Source organism: Somniosus microcephalus, chromosome 8 (genome assembly GCF_052327205.1).
Source record: "Somniosus microcephalus isolate GS21.2 chromosome 8, FLI_Smic_1.0, whole genome shotgun sequence".
In the NCBI taxonomy this organism is placed as follows: Eukaryota; Metazoa; Chordata; class Chondrichthyes; order Squaliformes; family Somniosidae; genus Somniosus; species Somniosus microcephalus.
The window spans coordinates 52,308,251-52,328,255 of NC_140994.1; the positions used below are offsets into that span (position 1 = coordinate 52,308,251).

A 20,005-nucleotide genomic window follows, 5' to 3' on the forward strand; every position below is an offset into this window, starting at 1 on the left:
GTAGAACACTGACAGCACAACTGTCAAAATAAAGTTGGCCATGGTCCCTTTAAGGAAACCAGCTGATAATACGTCATGAAATGATGTAAACCAGACCCGCTTCCTCTAATTGGCTGGGAAACACGTTGGGCAGGCTTAACAAGCCCCATCAACGGAAAGTAATTTCACAGAGCAGGATGGAGGCAGCAGCGGGGTCGAGACCCGCCACCGACGTCCCCCGCCACGGACCCGCTGAGGTGAGCAAAATCTTGGCCAAGGGATTTGACCCATGTGCTCATTACTAATTACTCAGATATTGGTCTGCGATGCTGAACCCAGGGAAAATATCTGGAGTAAACCCCAAAAATGTGACCACAATGGAATGATAGAGTCCCTTATCTATCTGACATCTTAAATATAAAAAGACCCCTTTTTTGACTACACTAAAAACTGTCAAAATGTATTTTTTTGAACCCCCTTGAGATGTGAGGAATTGGCCCCTGCCCGAACTGAGACCAAAAACGCCAGTGCAGCACAAATGAGGTGGAGGCCTGGCGTAATGGGCCTCAGCCCATTTTTCCACTGCTTTGCACTCTGAAAATAGGCGTACTGAGGGGACAATGCTGAGGAAAGTTGGCCCCTACAAGTCGAATTCTATAATGCTAACTTGCTGACAGGCACGACATACGAGTGCAAGTGATGGGGGTTCTTTGACCTCTCTCACTTCTGGCCTCTGTCAGCACTCAGCAGAAGCCTGGAGAGATCAGTCCAGTCATGCAGTCTCTTAAATTACCAAGACCACCTGACTTCAATCACACACAGACAATAATGTTTTCCTACTTAAAACAAAGTGTCTTCTGAATCAAATCAAAAACTTAGCCTCTGACCACAGCTGATTTAAATGTAATTATAAAAGGCAACCGGTTCATAAGAGACAGAAGTTCAATTTTTGCTCCCAATACAAGTGGCAAGTATTTTCTCTACGTTTGCACTGATTAAAACCAGACATATCAATCATCTGCATTTTTGCACAGAGTTGTGGACCCACCTCATTCATTTCTGCTGGGTTTCTCTCGCCATCCGCAGTGACTCCTGTGGATGCTGGAATGCAGCTGCTGAATATAATGGTGGTGCGCATGTATTTGTCCCAGATCAAGCTGGCTTTATGGTCTGTTTGGCTGCATGACTCACTGCCTTTAAGAGACACACACACACACACACACAAGAGATCACTGGCATGGAGTGAGGAACGAAGCATGCACTCTTCAAGGGGGGGTGAAGAAAATACCGAAATGTTTGATTTTTAATTTGTTGTCTATTTGCTCACTTATTAATTAGAATTTGACCAATGAGGAACAAGTGGTTGTGATTCAGGCCCGAACTGTTTTGACCTTGGCAGAAAAGGTAACGTTTTTATTTCTTTATGGTACGTTATTAATCTGAAACAAACTAGTAACAATCCTTCTGTATATCAAAGGGTTAAAAACTTTTTTGAATAGGACAAGGACTTATTAATAATGGGCATGTGTAGTGAGCTTATGTTAAAAAAATGTATAAGAAATCAGGCTAACATTTAGAAATATGCTTTAAAAGGGTTTGAAACAAAGGTTATTTTGTTGCAAAATGGCAATAAAATTGGTGCCCTGTCGCTCAATTTTGACACACTGAAAACAGCAGCCATAGGGGCAACTGGACAAGGGCGAGTATATTATCTGATAGGCCTCTCATGGATGTTAGTTGGGAAGTGTGCAATTAACACTAGCTCAGCCATTATTCTGCTGGCCTTGCCTGATTCTGCAGAGTTAGCTTTATTTACATCGTGTGGCTCAGCTCCCAGCCCATGCTGGCCCTGGTGTTGGGAGTTTAGTGGGTGGGTGAGAGTGAGGCGGAAGCATTTCTGGAAGGAAGCTGAGGAAGATGACTAGAGGGTGCAGTTGACTGTTACAGCACTGACAGTGCAAACCCCATGGGACATGTTAGCTGGTGTTGTTGCAGAAGATGGCACAGCTTTCAACATCTACAAGGCACAAGTAAGGAGTGTGATGGAATACTCTCCACTTGCCTGGATGAGTGCAGTTCCAACAACACTCAAGAAACTCGACACCATCCGGGACAAAGCAGCCTGCTTGATTGGCAGCCCATCCACCACCTTAAACATTCACTCCCTCCACCACCGGCGTACCGTGGCTGCAGTGTTTACCATCTACAAGATGCACTGCAGCAACTCGCCAAGGCTTCTTCAGCAGCACCTCCCAAACCTGTGAACTCTTCCACCTAGAAGCACAAGGGCAGCAGGCGCATGGGAACACCACCACCTCCAAGTTCCCCTCAAAGTCACACACCATCCAGACTTGGAAGTATATCGCCATTTCTTCATCGTCACTGGGTCAAAATCCTGGAACTCCTTCCCTAACAGCACTGTGGGAGTACCTTCACCACACGGACTGCAGCGATTCAAGAAGGCGGCTCACCACCACCTTCTCAAGGGCAGTTAGGGATGGGCAATAAATGCTGGCCTTTCCAGTGACGCCCACATCCCATGAACGAATATTAAAAAAAAGCTCTGCATCTGGCTGGCTGCTGATCAAAGAACCTCTGCTATTGCTAGGCAGATGGGCCTTTGGCTGTACATGTGGATGGAAGCTGGCTGTACATGTGGATGGGAGATACAGCAGGTGAATACAGTTTGCCTCGGGTGCAGCCTTATTTACTTGGCATTCGCCCCACTGCGCCTCCTCTTTTTCTTCAAGAAACCCTTTGGGAAACCCATTGTTTCAATATTGTGCCAACAAAATGGCAGTGCCAGAACACCTGACATCAAATCTCCTGACCAGCTCAGTGAAAACAGAAAAGAAACAAAAAGAATCAGGAAAAACAAGTCCAGAAATAGCCAAAAATGCTGTTACAAATCATAATATAGAATTATACTGCACAGAAGGAGGCCTTTTGGCTCATCATGCCTGTGCCGGCTCTTTGAGAGAGCGGTCCAACTAATCCAAGTCCACTGCTCTTTCCCCATAGCCCTGCAAATGTTTACATTTCAAGTATATATCCAAGTATAATATGGGGCTCTTTAAATGGACTATCATATCCCCATTTTATATGGGCCAGTAGATAACTGAGTGCTGCATTGAGGAAAACATCAGGAAATTGTGTGGACACCCAAATAACATCATTGGGGCCTAATTTTAATGCGATTCACTGCACACTGACAGACACTTCTGATGTCAGTACAAAACTCGATTTGAAAGTTGATTGGGTGCTAAATGGGCCATAAATGGTACATACACCACACTTCTGAAAAGCCTAACCACTTGGATTTGAATCTGTTATTTATGCTTACTAGGAGGGAAATAGTAAACATAATTATAGCAGTCATGTTGAAACATAGGTGGCCATGCTTTGTGTTGCATATACAATTAGATCAGAGGTCAAGCTGGAAGGTTAGATTGGAATTAATTGATTAAAATATTAGACAATGATATTGACCCGTTATTAATGCTGGTAAGGTAGGTAAGAACCAAGGTTCTAGCCCAAAAGATGTTTAGAAATAAATCTAATTTCTTGTTAAATTCTGTTTGAGTCTCTTTGATTTTTCAAACTTCCAGTGGCTGCAACAAATCGAGGTGACGGAATCTGCTCTACAGCAAAAGATGAATGACATTGAAAATGAAAAGGTATGCAGTAAGCACAAACAATATCAATAATATTAAAGTCTCCATGTGAGAGACTTCACAGTTCCTTAATTATTTCTCTTTTTGTTCACAGGAGCTCTTCAGTAAACAGAAGGGCTACTTGGATGAAGAACTGGACTACAGGAAACAGGCCATGGATCAAGCTCACAAGGTAAGATTCCTTGTTTTCTGTAAATCTTCACTCTTTTTTAAAAAGGTATTAATGTCTTTAAATGTTCATTTATTAAAATAATGTCCGATCCCACTGAAGACTTTGCAAACTGTTAACTGGACAAGAAGCGGGCCTTCAATTAAACAATGAGGCTGATTCTACAATGAGGTGCGTCGGTAGTTCTGGTGGCAGTCAGGTGAGTGGGGTGAGCGAACTACCGGGTGAGCAGTCCCTAGGCCTGTTTCTCACCCAATGCATACTGACCACCATTCTACAACCAGGATGTGATTTAAGAGCAGCATGCAATTGCTGTTTTTTATGCACTTCTATCATTAGGCTTTTAAAGATGATGTAAATATATTTGCAGTAGCTGTCGGTGCCATTTCATGTGTTCAGCACAAGGAATATGTTGAAGTCATTCAGCACCCATTTGAAGATCCCTGCAATTATTTTGCAATCTTTAAGGAGACTGCCATTGTTTTGCTGAAGTAATCATTATTTTTGTTGCTGGTTTCAGTTGTGGCCTCATTTAAAAAAAAATGATTCAGCAGCTCCCCATTTTCCATCTGTGGTGTTAAGTGCTACAACCACAGTTCTGAGACATGTGTCCTGCAGTGTACACCTGTCTATTTGATAGTTTTGGCGGAGGATTTGAGGAGGCATGACAAAGAGATGTGTGTATAATGGAGGCAATGTGGACCACATTTCCTTACCCAACCACCCTTATCCACAGACCAAAGTACATCTACCTAGACATGACGGCGGACAACTGCCTTCACCACATGTACCCCACTAGGAATTCAATTAAGAAATATGTTATCTCCTCCAGGCAAACCTTGATGGTGCCTGTGATGGTGACATCAGTTTTGAATTTCTACATTACTAGATCTAGTTCTATCTTACAGCAGTACAAACCTAATCCTGTTTCCCCATCTCTCCCCACAAGCCTGTATATTCCTTTGCTTCAAATATTTATCCAAATTTGCCCTTAAAAAGATGCAATGTTCTCTGCCTCAAACACTCCCTATGGCAAAACATTCCATTGTTCAACAATCCTCGATGTAAAGAATTTTTTCCGACTCTCTCTCCTCACTCTCTTGATGACAATTTTAAATTGATTGCCCCATGTCACTGACTCCATAACTAGAGAAAATAGACTTTCCCTAATTATTCTATCAAAACCCATCATAATTTTCAAAACCTCTATCAAATCTCCTCTTAGCCTATTCTGCTCTGGTGGAAATAATCCTAGTATCTCAAGTCTCTCCTCATATTGTTTCCCATCAAGAACATCAAACAGGACGGGGAGATTAGAGATGGCTCAGTAGTTGAAAAGGACAACTGATTCAAGGATGGGCTTTTTGAAAGCGGGGCTGATAATGACAGTTTTGAAAAGGAAAGCGATATTGCCTGAGCAAAGGGAGCCAATAATTCATGTTGGCAAGTTCTCTGGCATTGGAATCTTATTTTCTAGCTTCCCATCTCTCTCACAGGCTGGAGCTTCTCCTTCTAGTCTCCGACCTTTTTCCCAAGCTGGAGCTACTCCTTTCAGCTTCTGACCTCTCTCACAGGCTGGAGTCTCTCTTTAAAGTTTCTCATTTCACTCACAGAAGAGCATCTTTCCTTCCAACGCCCAGATAACATTGAGAGTGCAGCTGTATTGAATTTACGATATTAATACCTTGAAGTGTCGGCAGTATCACTATTTCTCAGTACTTTATTCTATATTGAGCTCATGGTAATTGTAACATTTGTAATTTTCATGACAGCTTTAAACTTGAATGATCCTGACAGTTGTAACAGACAAGCAACAAGAGGCTATTAAGATAATTAAGCTCTTTTATAGGACAAAATTGCAGGGAAAATGACAAAATGAATTGAATTATCCAATGTCAGATTTACTGTATATTTTATAAAACACAATAATACTACACCAGACCTATTTTGAAATGTCTAGAATAATTGAAGCAATGTACAGTACAATCTACAATGTTATTTTGATTAAACTTATTAAACCCCTCGAACTTGCTTTTAGCTGTACAGATCCAAAGTAATTAATACAGTAAACTATTTAAAGGCGTTTAACTGAAACATCCATTCAATACACTGCAATTGCTGGCATATGTTTAACCATATTTCAATCTCAAAAACCGATCACCCTTCATGTTCCGGAGCTAGGTTTTCTAAAAATAATATTTCATTTTGAAAAATGTAAGGCATCCCAACATTGGATTCAAGCAACAGCTTTGTAACTGTGGTGCTGTACACTCATGAGCAATGTTAATGTTCATTTTACAACAGCGGATTCTGGAGCTGGAAGCCATGTTATATGATGCTCTGCAGCAAGAAGCTGGTGCAAAGATGACTGAGCTTTTGTCTGAAGAGGAGCAGAAGAAGCTGAAAGGGGCAGTGGAGCAATGGAAACGGCAGGTCATGAGTGAGCTCCGAGAACGTGATGCGCAAATACTGCGGGAGAGAATGGAACTTGTTCACCACGCACATCAGGTGAGAGATTAATTAGCTGTTCACCATCTGAAGAAAGACACCTCGTTCAGAAACGGCTGCCAAAATGATTTTTTTTAAAAATATATCTGTGTGCCGTGACTTTGGAGCTAAAAAAATACTGATCACATAAGCATAAGCAACCCCTGAAAAGAAAAAACATGTAAGGTGGTCAACCTGAGCAATTGAGGTTGAAATAATGGTTGCCCGAGAACTGTAATCAAGGGTGATCACTTTTGATGTAAAAAGACTACTGAGCACTTGGTTTGAGTATAAATAGAGTCATAGAGTTATACAGCACAGAAAGAGGCCCTTCAGCCCATCGCGTCCGCGCCGGCCATCAAGCCCTGTCTAATCTAATCCCATTTTCCAGCATTTGGTCCGTAGCCTTGTATGCTATGGCATTTCAAGTGCTCATCCAAATGCTTCTTGAATGTTGTGAGGGTTCCTGCCTCTACCACCCTTTCAGGCAGTGAGTTCCTGTAGCCTGAGGCTTCCCTCCCCGCTATTTACCACCCCACCAATTTTCATGTCATCTGCGAACTTACTGATCATACCTTTTACATTCACATCCAAATCATTAATGTAGACCACAAACAGCAAGGGACCCAGCACCGATCCCTGCGGTACCCCACTGGACACAGGCTTCCAGTCACAAAAACAACCTTCCACCATCACCCTCTGCCTTCTGCCACTAAGCCAGTTTTGGATCCAATGTGCCATGGCACCCTGGATCCCATGGGCTCTTGCCTTCCTGACCAGTCTCCTATGCGGGACTTTATCAAAAGCCTTACTGAAATCCATGTAAACCACATCCACTGCACTACCCTCATCCACACACCTAGTCACCCCCTCGAAAAATTCAATCAAATTGGTCAGACATGATCTTCCCTTGACAAAGCCATGCTGGCTATCCCTAATTAATCCTTGCCTCTCCGAGTGGAGACTAATTCTGTCCCTCAGAATTTTTCCAATAATTTCCCTACCACTGATGTTAGGCTCACTGGCCTGTAATTCCCTGGTTTATCCCTACTACCCTTCTTGAATAATGGTACAGGTAGACTATCCTTTATCCGAAAACCTCGGGACCAGCCGTGTTTCGGTTTTCGGAGAATTTCGGATTTCGGAAGGTGGGTCGGCAGGGGTCCGCGGGGGGGTCGGCGGGGGGTCATGCGCACGACTTACGCTGACCCCCGCCGGCCCCAACCCCCGCCGATCCCCCCGCGGACCCCCGCTGGCCCCGACCCCCGCCGACCCCAACCCCCCCACGGAACCCCGCTGGCCCCGACCCCCGCCGACCCCCCCGCGGACCCCCGCCGGCCCCGACCCCCCCACCGGCCCCGACCCCCGCCGACCCCCCCGCCGACCCCCCCGCGGACCCCCGCCGGCGCCGACCCCCCCCGCGGACCCCCGCCGACCCCGACCCCCGCCGAGTTACGGTCGGGGTCGGCGGGGGTCCGCGGGGGGGTCGGCGGGGGTCGGGGCTGGCGGGGGTCCGCGGGGGGGGTCGGCACCGGCGGGGGTCCGCGGGGGGTTCGGCGGGTGGGTCGGCGGGGGTCGGGGCCGGTGGGGGTCCGCGGGGGGGTCGGCGGGGGGTCATGCGCACGACTTACGCTGACGCGCAGCGTAAGTCGTGCGCACGACCCCCCGCCGCCCCCCCCGCGGACCCCCGCCGGCCCCAACCCCCGCCGATCCCCCCGCGGACCCCCGCTGGCCCCGACCCCCGCCGACCCCAACCCCCCCACGGAACCCCGCTGGCCCCGACCCCCGCCGACCCCCCCGCGGACCCCCGCCGGCCCCGACCCCCCCACCGGCCCCGACCCCCGCCGACCCCCCCGCCGACCCCCCCGCGGACCCCCGCCGGCGCCGACCCCCCCCGCGGACCCCCGCCGACCCCGACCCCCGCCGAGTTACGGTCGGGGTCGGCGGGGGTCCGCGGGGGGGTCGGCGGGGGTCGGGGCCGGCGGGGGTCCGCGGGGGGGTCGGCGGGGGGTCGTGCGCACAACTTACGCTGACGCTCAGCGTAAGTCGGCGGGGGTCGGGGTCGGCGGGGGTCCGCGGGGGGGTCAGCGGGGGTCGGGGCCAGCGGGGGGGTCCGCGGGGGGTCGTGCGCACGACTTACGCTGGACTTACGCTGACCAAAAAAAACCTTCGGTTTTTAGAGGGTTTCGGTTTTCGGAAGTCCGGATAAAGGGTAGTCTACCTGTACTACATTAGCTGTTCTCCAGTCCTCTGGCACATCCCCTGTGGCCAGAGAGGTTCTGAAAATTTGTGTCAGAGCCCCTGCAATCTCCTCCTTTGCCTCACATAGTAGCCTGGGATACATCTCGTCCGGGCCTGGGGATTTATCCACTTTTAAGCCTGCTAAAACCGCTAGTACCTCCTCCCTCTCGATGCTAATATGTTCAAGTATATCACAGTCCCCCTGCCCGATTTCTATGTCCACATCGTCCTTCTCCATAGTGAACACAGATGCAAAAAATTCATTTAAAACCCCACCTACATCCTCTGGCTCTACACACAGCTTGCCACTTTGGTCCCTAATGGGCCCTACTCTTTCCCTAGTTATCCTCCTGCCCTTAATATACTTAAAAAACACCGTAGGATTTTCCTTTATTTTGCTCGCCAGTGTTATTTCATGGCCCCTCCTCGCTCTCCTAATTTCTTTTTTAAGTATACCCCTGCACTTTTTATACTCCTCTAGGGCTTCCTCTGTCTTTAGTCCTTTGTATCTGCCAATAGCCCCCCTTTTTTTCCTAATCCATTCTCGTATATCCCTTGACATCCAAGGTTCCCTGGGCTTGTTGGTCCCACCCTTGACCTTTACGGGAACATGTTGCCATTGTACTCTCTCAATCTCTCAACAAGGCTTTAATCAACTGTTTCAAAACCATGAGATTTCTAGTTACATCACTAGTTCCTGGTTACAGAAACATCCTGAGCAAGCTGGGCGCACGCCCGAGTATTTATACTTCTTGGACGGCGCCACCAGCTGGCCACCCAGTGTTACTTCATGATTCATGATAAGATTCATGACATCCTTCCCGTCTGAAAGTTTTGGAAGTCCAACGACTTCCTTCTAGTGAATTAGGCGGACCACGAATAGGCGCAGTCTTTTAGATCTTCGCTTGTGGCTGGAAGGCACGTCTCCTCGGACTGTGTCTTGGTCCCTGGGTCGCTTGGTCTGTACTGGTAGATTGAGGGGCCCCGTGTCGCCTTGATCGACCTGCGGAAGACTGGGGAGATCGTGACTCCGGGTGCGGGTCCCCACAGGCGCAGAGCTGGCGTCATCTTGGTTGGTAGCCGGGGATTGACCGGCATCCTGGCTTTGGGTGGCCACCCCACTGGAAGTGCTCAGCTCCCCAAGTTGATCCGGTGGAGTAGCCGGCAGATCCCTTGATGTCCCAGGTAGGGCGTCATCCTCAAAGGAGCGCAGAGCGTTGGCATCATTACCATGGGTTCCTCTTCCAGTTGGGTCCATGGGACTGGTTGGACAGGGAGCCAGATCTCGGAGTGAAACGGTGGACTCCCGGCCATTAGGGTACCGCACGTGCGCATAAGTGGAATTAACGTCCGTTAGTTCCACCTCGTCAACATGGGGATCGTTTTGGAAGATCGGACGAATCTTCGGAGCTGCATGGGGCTGGGAGCTGCCAACCATGACGGTAAGGACGTCCCATGAGTGGAGCGATGCTGGAACCTGAAGAATCGCTCGTGAGGAGTGACATTGGTGGACATAGAAAGAAGAGACCTGATGGAATTCAACACGTCAGGGAGCACAGTTTCCCACTGCTGGTCTGGTAGGTTGCGTGACCTCAGTGCAAGACAAACAGCATTCCAAATGATAGCGCTGTATCTCTCAACCTGTCTGTTACCGATGGGATGATACGGTGTCGTTTTACTTGTGGCGATTCCCCATTGGGAAAGATAACTTTTGAGTTCGCTTGACATGAAGGAGAGACCCCAATCAGAGTGGATGAAATTGGCCGTACCGCAAACAAAAAAGACTTGATCGAGTCATTTGATCATTGTGGAAGTAAGCATATTGGGACAGGGGAAAGCAAAGGGAAAGCGTGAACATTCGTCCACCATAGTAAGTAAGTAGGTGTTTCGCGTTGAGGAAGGCAATGGCCCTTTAAAGTCAATGCTGAGTCGCTGCATAGGCTGCATAGCGTGTATGAGCGAGCCATCCGATGGAAGGAAGAATTGCGGTTTTAATTCCGCACAGATTCTACAGGTGGAGCAAGTTCTTTTCACATCATCCGTAGAAAATGGGAGATTTTTAGATCGCACAAAGTGCAACATACGGGTAACGCCAGGATGGCATAAATCAGTATGAAGGTCTGCAAGAGTCGAAGTTGACATAGAAGAGCAGAATGCACGTGTGAGGGTATCCGGAGCAACATTCTCTTTGCCGGGTCGATAATGTATGGTGTAGGCAAAGGCGGCCAATTCCATCCTCCAGAGTTGTATTTTGTTAATCTTGATCTTAGTGCGTTTCCGGTTATCCAGCATAAAGGCCACGGAGCGCTGATCGGTTATAAGCGTGAAACGGCGACGAGCGAGAAAATGACTCCATTTACGTACTGCTTCGATGATAGCCGTAGCCTCCTTCTCGACAGGAGGATAATGGAGCTCGCTATCCTGCAAAGTTCTGGACAGAAATGCAACGGGTCGACCACCTTGATTCAAGGTAGCCGAGATCGCCACCTCCAATGCATCGCACTCGACCACAAAGGGAAGATTTTCATCGATGGAACGATGCATGGCTTTTTCCACTTGTCGCTTGAGGAGGTTGAAAGCTGAAATAGCCGTTGCCTCCAACGGAAATGACTTTGTGTGAAGCAGGGGCTGGATCTTGTTGGAGAAGTGGGGTATCCACTTCGCATAATAGGCGAACATGCCGAGTGCCCGACAAAGAGAGCCAAGATTCGTAGGGGGAGGGAGCTCCTGAAGCGGACGAAGTAGCTCCGGATCCGGTTTGATGACACCGTTTCCCACCCAGTAGCCAAGGAGGTTGACTGATGGTACTGATTTCACAGATTTGGACTCATTTAAGGTTAAGTTGCGACGACGTCAAAAAATTTCTGGAGGTTAACATCATGCTCCTTCTGGTCATGACCAACAATGGTGATATTATCCAGATATGGAAAAGTGTCTGTTAAGTTCTCTTGTTTGACTAGGCCATCCATTGCTCGTTGAAAGACGGCCACCCCATTGGTGACCCCAAATGGAAGGCGACAAAACTGATAAAGCCGACCATTGGCCTCAAAGGCCGTATACTTTTTGTCAGAGTCCTTTAATGGCACTTGATGGTATGCGCTCTTTAAATCAAAAATTGAAAATACCTTGTAGTTGGCAAGGTTATTGACCATGTCATCAATGCGTGGTAATAGGTAGGCATCCAGGTCAGTATACTGGTTAATAGTTTGCGAGTAATCGATGCAAAGACGTTTCTTGTGTTGCTTCAGAGGATTTTTAACAACGACAACTTGAGCCCGCCAGGAAGATGAACATGGCTCAATGATACCGTCAGCTAGAAGGCGAGAGATTTCTGCCTCGATAAAGGATCGATCATCTTGGCTGAAACGTTGTGATTTAGTGACTATGGGCTTACATTGGGGGGAAAGATTGGCAAACAAGGAGGGCTCGTCGAGCGAAGCTGCCGAAAACGCACAAAATGGTACTTTGGAAATAGTAAGCTCCGGCTTTGACCCTCCAAACTTGAAAGTGAGTCTTTTGTGTTGTTTCTGGAAATCCTGTCCCAGGAGCACATCACTGCATAGGTTTTTGAGCACCCCGAGCCGGGTGGAGAAATAAGTGCGGCCATTGAGAAAAAGGTCGACAAGACAAAAGCCAGAAGAGTTGGTGGCCAATGTCGTAAGAGCTATTGCAATTTCCCTGTCCGAGGGGTAAATACGCAGTTTTATCTTACTGACAGCCCGCTCACTAATGAAGCTGTCAGAGCTGCATGAGTCGATTAGTGCACTGAAAATGTGTCCATTTACCGAAACCTTCATGGCTGCATGGGACAGACTTTGGGGAGGAGGGGCAGTTTTACCCTTGACAGCTGTAACCTTAATAGCGGTTCTTGGGGGAGGAGCAGTTTTATAGATTGCAGCTGTAACCTTAGTAGTGGCTCTTGGGGGAAGAGCAGTTTTATAGATAGTAGCTGCAAAACTAACAGGGGCTCTCGACCGGTATACCTTAGAAAAGTGGTCTTTTTTACTAACAGAGGCTCTTGACTGGCATACCTTAGAAAAGTAACTTTTCTTACTGCAATGATTACAGGTTGCGTTACGAGCAGGACAAAATTTCCTATAGTGGATTGCACCTCCACAGAAGAAACACTTCCTTCCAGATTGCCAAGATGCCGCTAGGGCAGGGTCGTCATCAGTGAAGGCTCCTAGGGTAGGGTTGTCATCCGCTAGGTTAGAGTCATCATCAGTGAGGGCTTCTGCACGAGACCTATCGAAGGAGTCATTAAAAGTTATAGCAGCAGCCCGTGCACGTGGTAAAAGATAGGTATCTGCATTCCTCTTTGCTAAGTCCAGGGAACATGCCTGGTCATAGGCAGCTTGTAACTCAAGGGTTTTATTCTCCAACAGACGCTGGCGTATGAAGGAAGATGTAATTCCGTTGATAAAACAATCACGAATTAGCTCCTTCTGGTATTGCTCAGCTGTGACAGCTTTAAGATTACAATCCTTGCTGAGCCTGCGAAGCTTTTGAAGGAATTCGTCAAGTGACTCCCCGGGTTGTTGTCGAGTAGTGGCCAGTAGATGCCGAGCAAAAATTTCGTTTGGGGCCTTAACATATAGTCGCTGTAATATTAGGATAGCGGAGTCATAGTCTACACAGTCTTCGATATAGTCAAACACATGAGGAGATACATAATTGGCAAGTATCTCTAATTTATCAGGAACATTCTCACCACACACCCTGAGGAAGTTGCTGAAGGTACGATACCAGTGTTTCCATACCTTGGCAGTTGCAGGTGAATTCAGGTCCAGGTCAAGATGGGCGGGGTCTGAGTAGTTTGTCCATGATGGATTGATTACTACGTCGGAGTTCCCTTCTACAGTTGAATTCATAGCTGGCTGTTCCCGAAATTACTCAGAGCGTGGAGCCGATACACAGTTGATTAAATTGATGTAAAAAGACTACTGAGCACTTGGTTTGAGTATAAAACAAGGCTTTAATCAACTGTTTCAAAACCATGAGATTTCTAGTTACATCACTAGTTCCTGGTTACAGAAACATCCTGAGCAAGCTGGGCCCACGCCCGAGTATTTATACTCCTTGGATGGTGCCACCAGCTGGCTGCCCAGTGTTACTTCATGAGCCATGATAAGATTCATGACAACTTTCATATTGCCTTCAGAGAAAGCCACAGAAAAATTCTATGAATTGTAATGGCAGGAAAATGCTACTGATTTAATGTATTGTAGCCTATCCTTTGCATTGTGCCTGTAGAAGAATTCCTCTCAAATCTGTAGAGCTACAGGGATAAGTCCTGGTTTAGGCTTATTGCCTGAAGATATCCAGAGGCATTCTCACCCAGAATGCAAACATCTGGCCTCTAGGGATCCCCAGCACAATTAGTAACAGTCACATCATTTTTGATAGGAACCAGATTCTAGTCCTGGGTAAGAATGCTTCTGCCAAAAAAAAACAATTCCGAGGCAATGGGGGGAATTTTAACCCCAAAACACAGGTGGGCTGGGGTCAGATGGGAGGGTAAAGAGTTAAAAAAAAGGAATCCCGACCCCAACTCACCTATTTCAGATTTTAGTGGAGGCGGGATGGGGGCGGGCAGTTAATTGGTCGTCAATTTAAATATTAAAATGAGACTGGTGTGCCTCATGGTGATCCAGCATTACAAATTTAACTCTGGCTGGTCGGGTTTCCCGGGCCTCGGGGAACCCGTCAACTAAAGGAAGGCGAGGACTGCTGGATGCAGGAGCTAACTGCATTCACATTTACCTACTGGATCCAGCATCCCTGCTTCCCCCTCCCCCCCCCCCCGTGATTGGACACCCCACGAGGCCTCCAATCTCCCTCCACCACGAGGCCTCTGATCTCCATCCCCCTCCCCTCCAAGGCCTTCGATCTCCCCCCGATGCTCCTCCGGCCCCCAACTTACCCCACCCCCCACCCCTGCTCCTCTGCCCCCCCGAGTCCTGACCACTCACACCCCCACAATGCTACTCTGGCCCCCAATGCTCCTCCGGCCCCCGACTACCCCCCACCCCCTGATGATCCTCCGGCTCCCAACCACCACCCAACCTCCCCCCACTCCCCGTTAAATTCGGCAGGGCCTGTGGGAAACTCGTTCACCTGGGTTTCCCCGATTGCTTTCTACCCCACCACCCCCCCACCCCGCTCCCGATCAGCCTCCAGATTAAAATTCCAGTTCTTGCTGGAAAAATAATGGCGTGTTAATGAGGCATGCACAAATCAGCAAGCAAATTCTGGGGATTAAGAGATACGGCGTGCGTTGCAAATCTTCATGACTTCGTCAATTTACGCCACTTCATCATTTGCTTCACACAAAAGGCATCTCAACCATAGCCTCCCTGTTATTTTTAAGAACTTGCTGGATTTGCACATTAATTTTTTTTTAATTCGTTTATGTGATGTGGGCGTCACTGGCAAGGCCAACATTTATTGCCCATCCCTAATTGCCCTTGAGAAGGTGGTGGTGAATCGCCTTCTTGAACTGCTGCAGTCCATGTTGTGAAGGAACTCTCACAGTGCTGTTAGGTAGGGAGTCCCAGGATTTTGACCCAGCGACGATGAAGGATCGGCGATATACTTCTAAGTCAGGATGGCGTGTGACTTGGAGAGGAACTTGGAGGTGGTGGCGTTCCCATGCGCCTGCTGCCCTTGTCCTTCTAGTTGGAAGAGGTCGCGGGTTTGGGAGGTGCTGCCGAAGAAGCCTTATTGAGATGCTGCAGTGCATCTTGTAGATGGTACACACTGCAGCCACGGTACGCCGGTGGTGGAGGGAGTGAATGTTTAAGGTGGTGGATGGGGTGCCAATCAAGCAGGCTTCTGTGTCCTGGATGGTGTCGAGCTTCTTGAGTGTTGTTGGAGCTGCACTCATCCAGGCAAGTGGAGAGTATTCCATCACACTCCTTACTTGTGCCTTGTAGGTGGTGGAAAGGCTTTGGGGAGTCAGGAGGTGAGACACCGCAGAAATCCTAGCCTCTGACCTGCTCTTGCTGCCACAGTATTTATGTGGCTGGTCCAGTTAAGTTTCTTGTCTATGATGACCCCCAGGATATTGATGGTGGGGGATTCGGCGATGGTAATGCCATTGATTTTTAAGGGGAGGTGGTTAGACTCTCGCTTGTTGGAGATAGTCATTGCCTGGCACTTCTTGTATAGCCTTTGCTGTATATAGTGTGCACAGCCGTTTCTTGATATTACGTGGAGTGAATCGAATTGGCTGAAGACTGGCTTCTGTGCTGGTGGGGACCTCAGGAGTAGGCCAATATGGATCATCCACTTGACACTTCTGGCTGAAGATGGTTGCAAATGCTTCAGCCTTGTCTTTTTCACTCACGTGCTGGGCTCCGCCATCATTGAGGATGGTGATATTCATGGAGCCTCCTCCTCCCGTTAGTTGTTTAATGGTCCACCACCATTCACGACTGGATGTGGCAGGACTGCAGAGCTTTGATCTGATCCGTTGATTGTGGGATTGCTTAGCCCTGTCTATAGCATGCTGCTTCTGCTTTTTAGCATGCATGTAGTCCTGTTTTGCAGCTTCCCCAGGTTGGCACCTCATTTTTAAGTACGCCTGGTGCTGCTCCTGGCGTGCTCTTCTACACTCCTTATTGGACCAGGGTTGGTCCCCTGGCTTGATGGTAATGGTAGAGTGAGGGATATGCTGGGCCATGAGGTTACAGATTCTGGTGGAATACAATTCTGCTGCTGATGGCCCACTGCGCCTCATGGATGCCCAGTTTTGAGCTGCTAGATCTGTTCTGAATCTATTCTTCTCCACAATGATTGTGAGATGGTCACTGCTACGAATACTGTCATGGGCAGATGCATCTGCGACAGGTAGATTGGTGAGGAAGAGGTCAAGTAGTTTTTTCCCTCGTGTTGGTTTTCTCACCACCTGTCGCAGGCCCAGACTGACAGTTATGTCCTTCAGGACTCGGCCAGCAGTGGTGCTACCAAGCCACTCTTGGTGATGGACATTGAAGTCCCCCACCCAGAGTACATTCTGTGCCTTTTCTACTCTCAGTGCTTCTTCCAAGTGGTGTTCCACATGGAGGATTCATCAGCTGAGGGAGGGCGGTAGGTGGTAATCAGCAGGAGGTTTCCTTGCCCATGCTTGACCTGAAGCCATAAGACTTCATGGGGTCCAGAGTCAATGTTGAGCACACCCAGGGCCACTCCTTCCCAACTGTATACCACTGTGTGGTACACCTGCCGGTGGGACAGGACATATGCAGGGATGGTTTGGGTGGAGTTTGGGACATTGGCTGAAAGGTATGATTCTGTGAGTATGACTATGTCAGGCTGTTGCTTGATTAGTCTGTGGGACAGCTCTCCCAATTTTGGCACAAGTCCCTAGATATTGGTGAGGAGTACCTTGCAGGGTTGACTGGACTGGGTGTGTCATTGCCATGTCCGTAGCCGGTACCGAGTGGTCCATCTGGTTTTATTCTTCTTATTGTGTATCATAGCAGTTTGTTACAACTGAGTGGCTTGCTAGGCCATTTCGGAGGGCAATTAAGAGTCAACCAAATTGCTCTGGGTCTGGAGTCACATATAGACCAGACCAGGTAAGAACGGCAGATTTCCTTCCCTAAAGGACATTAGTGAACCAGATGGGTTTTTACAACAATCCGATAGTTTCATGGTCAACATTACTGATACTAGCTTTTTATTCCAGATTTATTTAATTAACTGAATTTAAATTCCCCAGTTGTCATGATGGGATTTGAACTCACATCTCTGGATCATCAGTCCAGGCCTCTGGATTACTAACCCAGTGACATTACCATTCCCCGTTGCCCATTAAACTAGCCACAGAAAGTTAGGATTGGAGCTTAACAATGCAAGTACCTTTTTAAACATGTAATAATTGTTAATGCAATGCTTCTCTGGCCCAGAAAGGGAATAATTTAAACTGTTCAGTCTAATTTCTGCATGTAGTAAATTGTTGTTAGAGATTTAAAAAAAGTTATTTTTCAAATTTTAGAATTTTTTTCTTACTTGTCCTTTCTATCTCTTTTTTCTCCCTTAAATCCACTGTCAATAAAGCAACCATAGGACAAATACAACTGATCTCCCTTTAAGCAGTCACTTCTATAATTTGTCCTATAAATCATTTTGATTCAGTTGGGAGAGAGAGATACTGTTGTAATATATGTGGGTAGAACAAATGAAGGACAGAGACAGGATGAGTTGCGAGTCCATGTCCTTGCTTTACTAGGCCAGAGTGAACTGAGCATGCTCATACTAAAGCATGTGACAAACTATGTGATAATACATTACACTGCTTTCCCCTTTAAGGAAATGTATATATTCCCCTCTCAAATGCAACAAAACTATGGCCCCACCTTTCCCAGCATTACATGTGCCACATAACAAAAATTCTTTCTTTTAAATGAACAAGATCAAGATCAAAAACCTAGCGTGAAAATCTCACCTTCACTTGCAACACGAGTCCTCATGTGACAACCTGGACAAGGCATCTGCGATTGTGTTTTGCTTTGGAGTGCGATATTCAATCGTATAGTCATATTGTGACAACAACACTGCCCAATATTGCATTCTTGATGCGGCCATTGCAGGGATGACAGAGTTGGGCCCTAATATTGTTAGGAGCGGTTTGTGATCGGTTATCAGGGTAAAACTTTCTTCTGATCAGGAACTGTTGGAATTTCTTGATTCCAAACATTATGGCGAGTGCTTCCTTTTCAATTTTCGCATAGTTTCTTTCGCTCTTTGTGAGGGTTCGCGATGCGAACACAATTGGTTTCTATTGGCCATCATCCAATACATGGTTTATGACAGCTCCCACACCATAGCTGGAAGCATCACACGCTAATTTAAGCCCACGCTCTGTACAAGTAGAGCATCACTAGAGAGACTTCTCTTACAAGTGTCGTAAGCTTCCTGTTGCGCTTTTGCCTACTTCCACTGGTCATCCATCTTGAGGAGCTCGTGCAATGGAGCTAACATGGTCGCTAACTCAGGTAAGAAACGTACATAGTACTGGACCATGCCAAGGAACGATCTTAACTCAGACACGTCCTGTGGCTTTGGAGCATTGATGACAGCATCAACCTTTTCCTTCACTGGTTGCAAGCCGTTTGCATCAACTTTCAGACCAAGGTTCACAACCTCGGGCTGCACAAAAGCACATTTGCTCCTTTTCAATTTGACATTGTGGGAATTCAACCTTTGAAGCACTAAATCTAACACTTCTAGATTTTCTTCCTCGCTGCTTGTTGCGATCAGCACATCATCTTGATTGAATAAGCAATTTAGAATTCCTGCAAAATCTTATCCATCGTAGCCTGGAAGATTTTGGGAGATGACTTTACACCATCCATCAGCTTGGTGTATGAGTACAGTCCCTTGTGTGTGTTGATAGTGAGATACTGCTGACTCTTTGTCAACATTCAGCTGAGCGTAAGCGTGAAACCAAGCTTGGAGGAAACCTTTGATCCAGAGAATGCTGCATACAAATCTTGTGATGTAGGTAACGGGTACTGCTCATCGTCAACCGCTTGGTTGATAGTAACTTTGTAGTCACCACACAAGCATACAGTTTTGACTGCTTTGGGCACTATCACAATCGGGGTAGCCCATCACTTTTGTCAGTTTTTACTAGCACTCCATTGTCTCTCAGCTTCGTTAGCTCTTCCTCCACCTGACTTTTCAATGCATAAGGGACTGGCCTTGCCTTACAATAGAGAGGCTTCACACTGGACTTGATGTGGATATGCACGTCATACCCAGTGATGCCCTCAGAACTGTCTGTGAACAAGCTTTCGCACTTGATCATCATTGTGTCGAGTCGCTTCTTTGAAGCATCTACACTGAAGATATTTTTCCAGTCTAGTTTTAACTTTCTCAACCAGTCTTTGCCCATGAGAGTTGGCCTGTTGTTGTAGCTCGCTACAATAATCCGCAGCTTTACTGACTGGCCATTGTGTTGAACTGTACATTCCATTTGTCCACATATCTCTAGGATTTCTCCAGAGTAGGTTTTTAACTCTGTGGTACTCTTTGAAAGTGGTATTTGATTAAACTTACTCTCATATGTGTCTTTACTCATGATAGAGCAGTCCGCCGCTGTGTCGATACACATATCAATATATTGCTCGTTAATCAAAAGTTTTGTATGGAAGTCTTTCTCACAACTACTAGTGTTGCTGCTAGTGCCATAGACAGTGTAGATGCCTAGTTCTTCAAGGTGTTTTCACTCCAATGTTGTGAACTCCTCCCTTTTGTTGTCACTGCTTTGCATTGCCACTAGAATGGTTCTTACTTCCTGCTTTAGATCTAGCTCTGCAAGCTGTTGAAATATGGCCTTGCTTCTGGCAATGAAAACAATATGCATTTCTGTATTGGCAGGACTGTGGTATAGAAACATAGAAACATAGAAGATAGGAGCAGGAGTAGGCCATTCGGCCCCTTGAGC

At 47.2% G+C, this 20,005-nt stretch overlaps 1 protein-coding gene across 9 annotated transcripts in view; it reads left to right on the plus strand.

Moving 5' to 3' along the window:
- The window catches only part of jakmip3 (Janus kinase and microtubule interacting protein 3), a 567,199-nt gene that overhangs the window by 345,556 nt on the left and 201,638 nt on the right, over positions 1-20,005 (plus strand). For all 9 annotated transcript variants that reach the window (XM_085994710.1, XM_085994718.1, XM_085994709.1 and 6 more), the window contains 4 exons: positions 1,318-1,383; positions 3,588-3,656; positions 3,748-3,825; positions 6,127-6,330. In XM_085994710.1, coding sequence (XP_085850836.1) covers positions 1,318-1,383; positions 3,588-3,656; positions 3,748-3,825; positions 6,127-6,330 — 417 coding nt within the window. The remainder of the gene's footprint in view (positions 1-1,317; positions 1,384-3,587; positions 3,657-3,747; positions 3,826-6,126; positions 6,331-20,005) is intronic.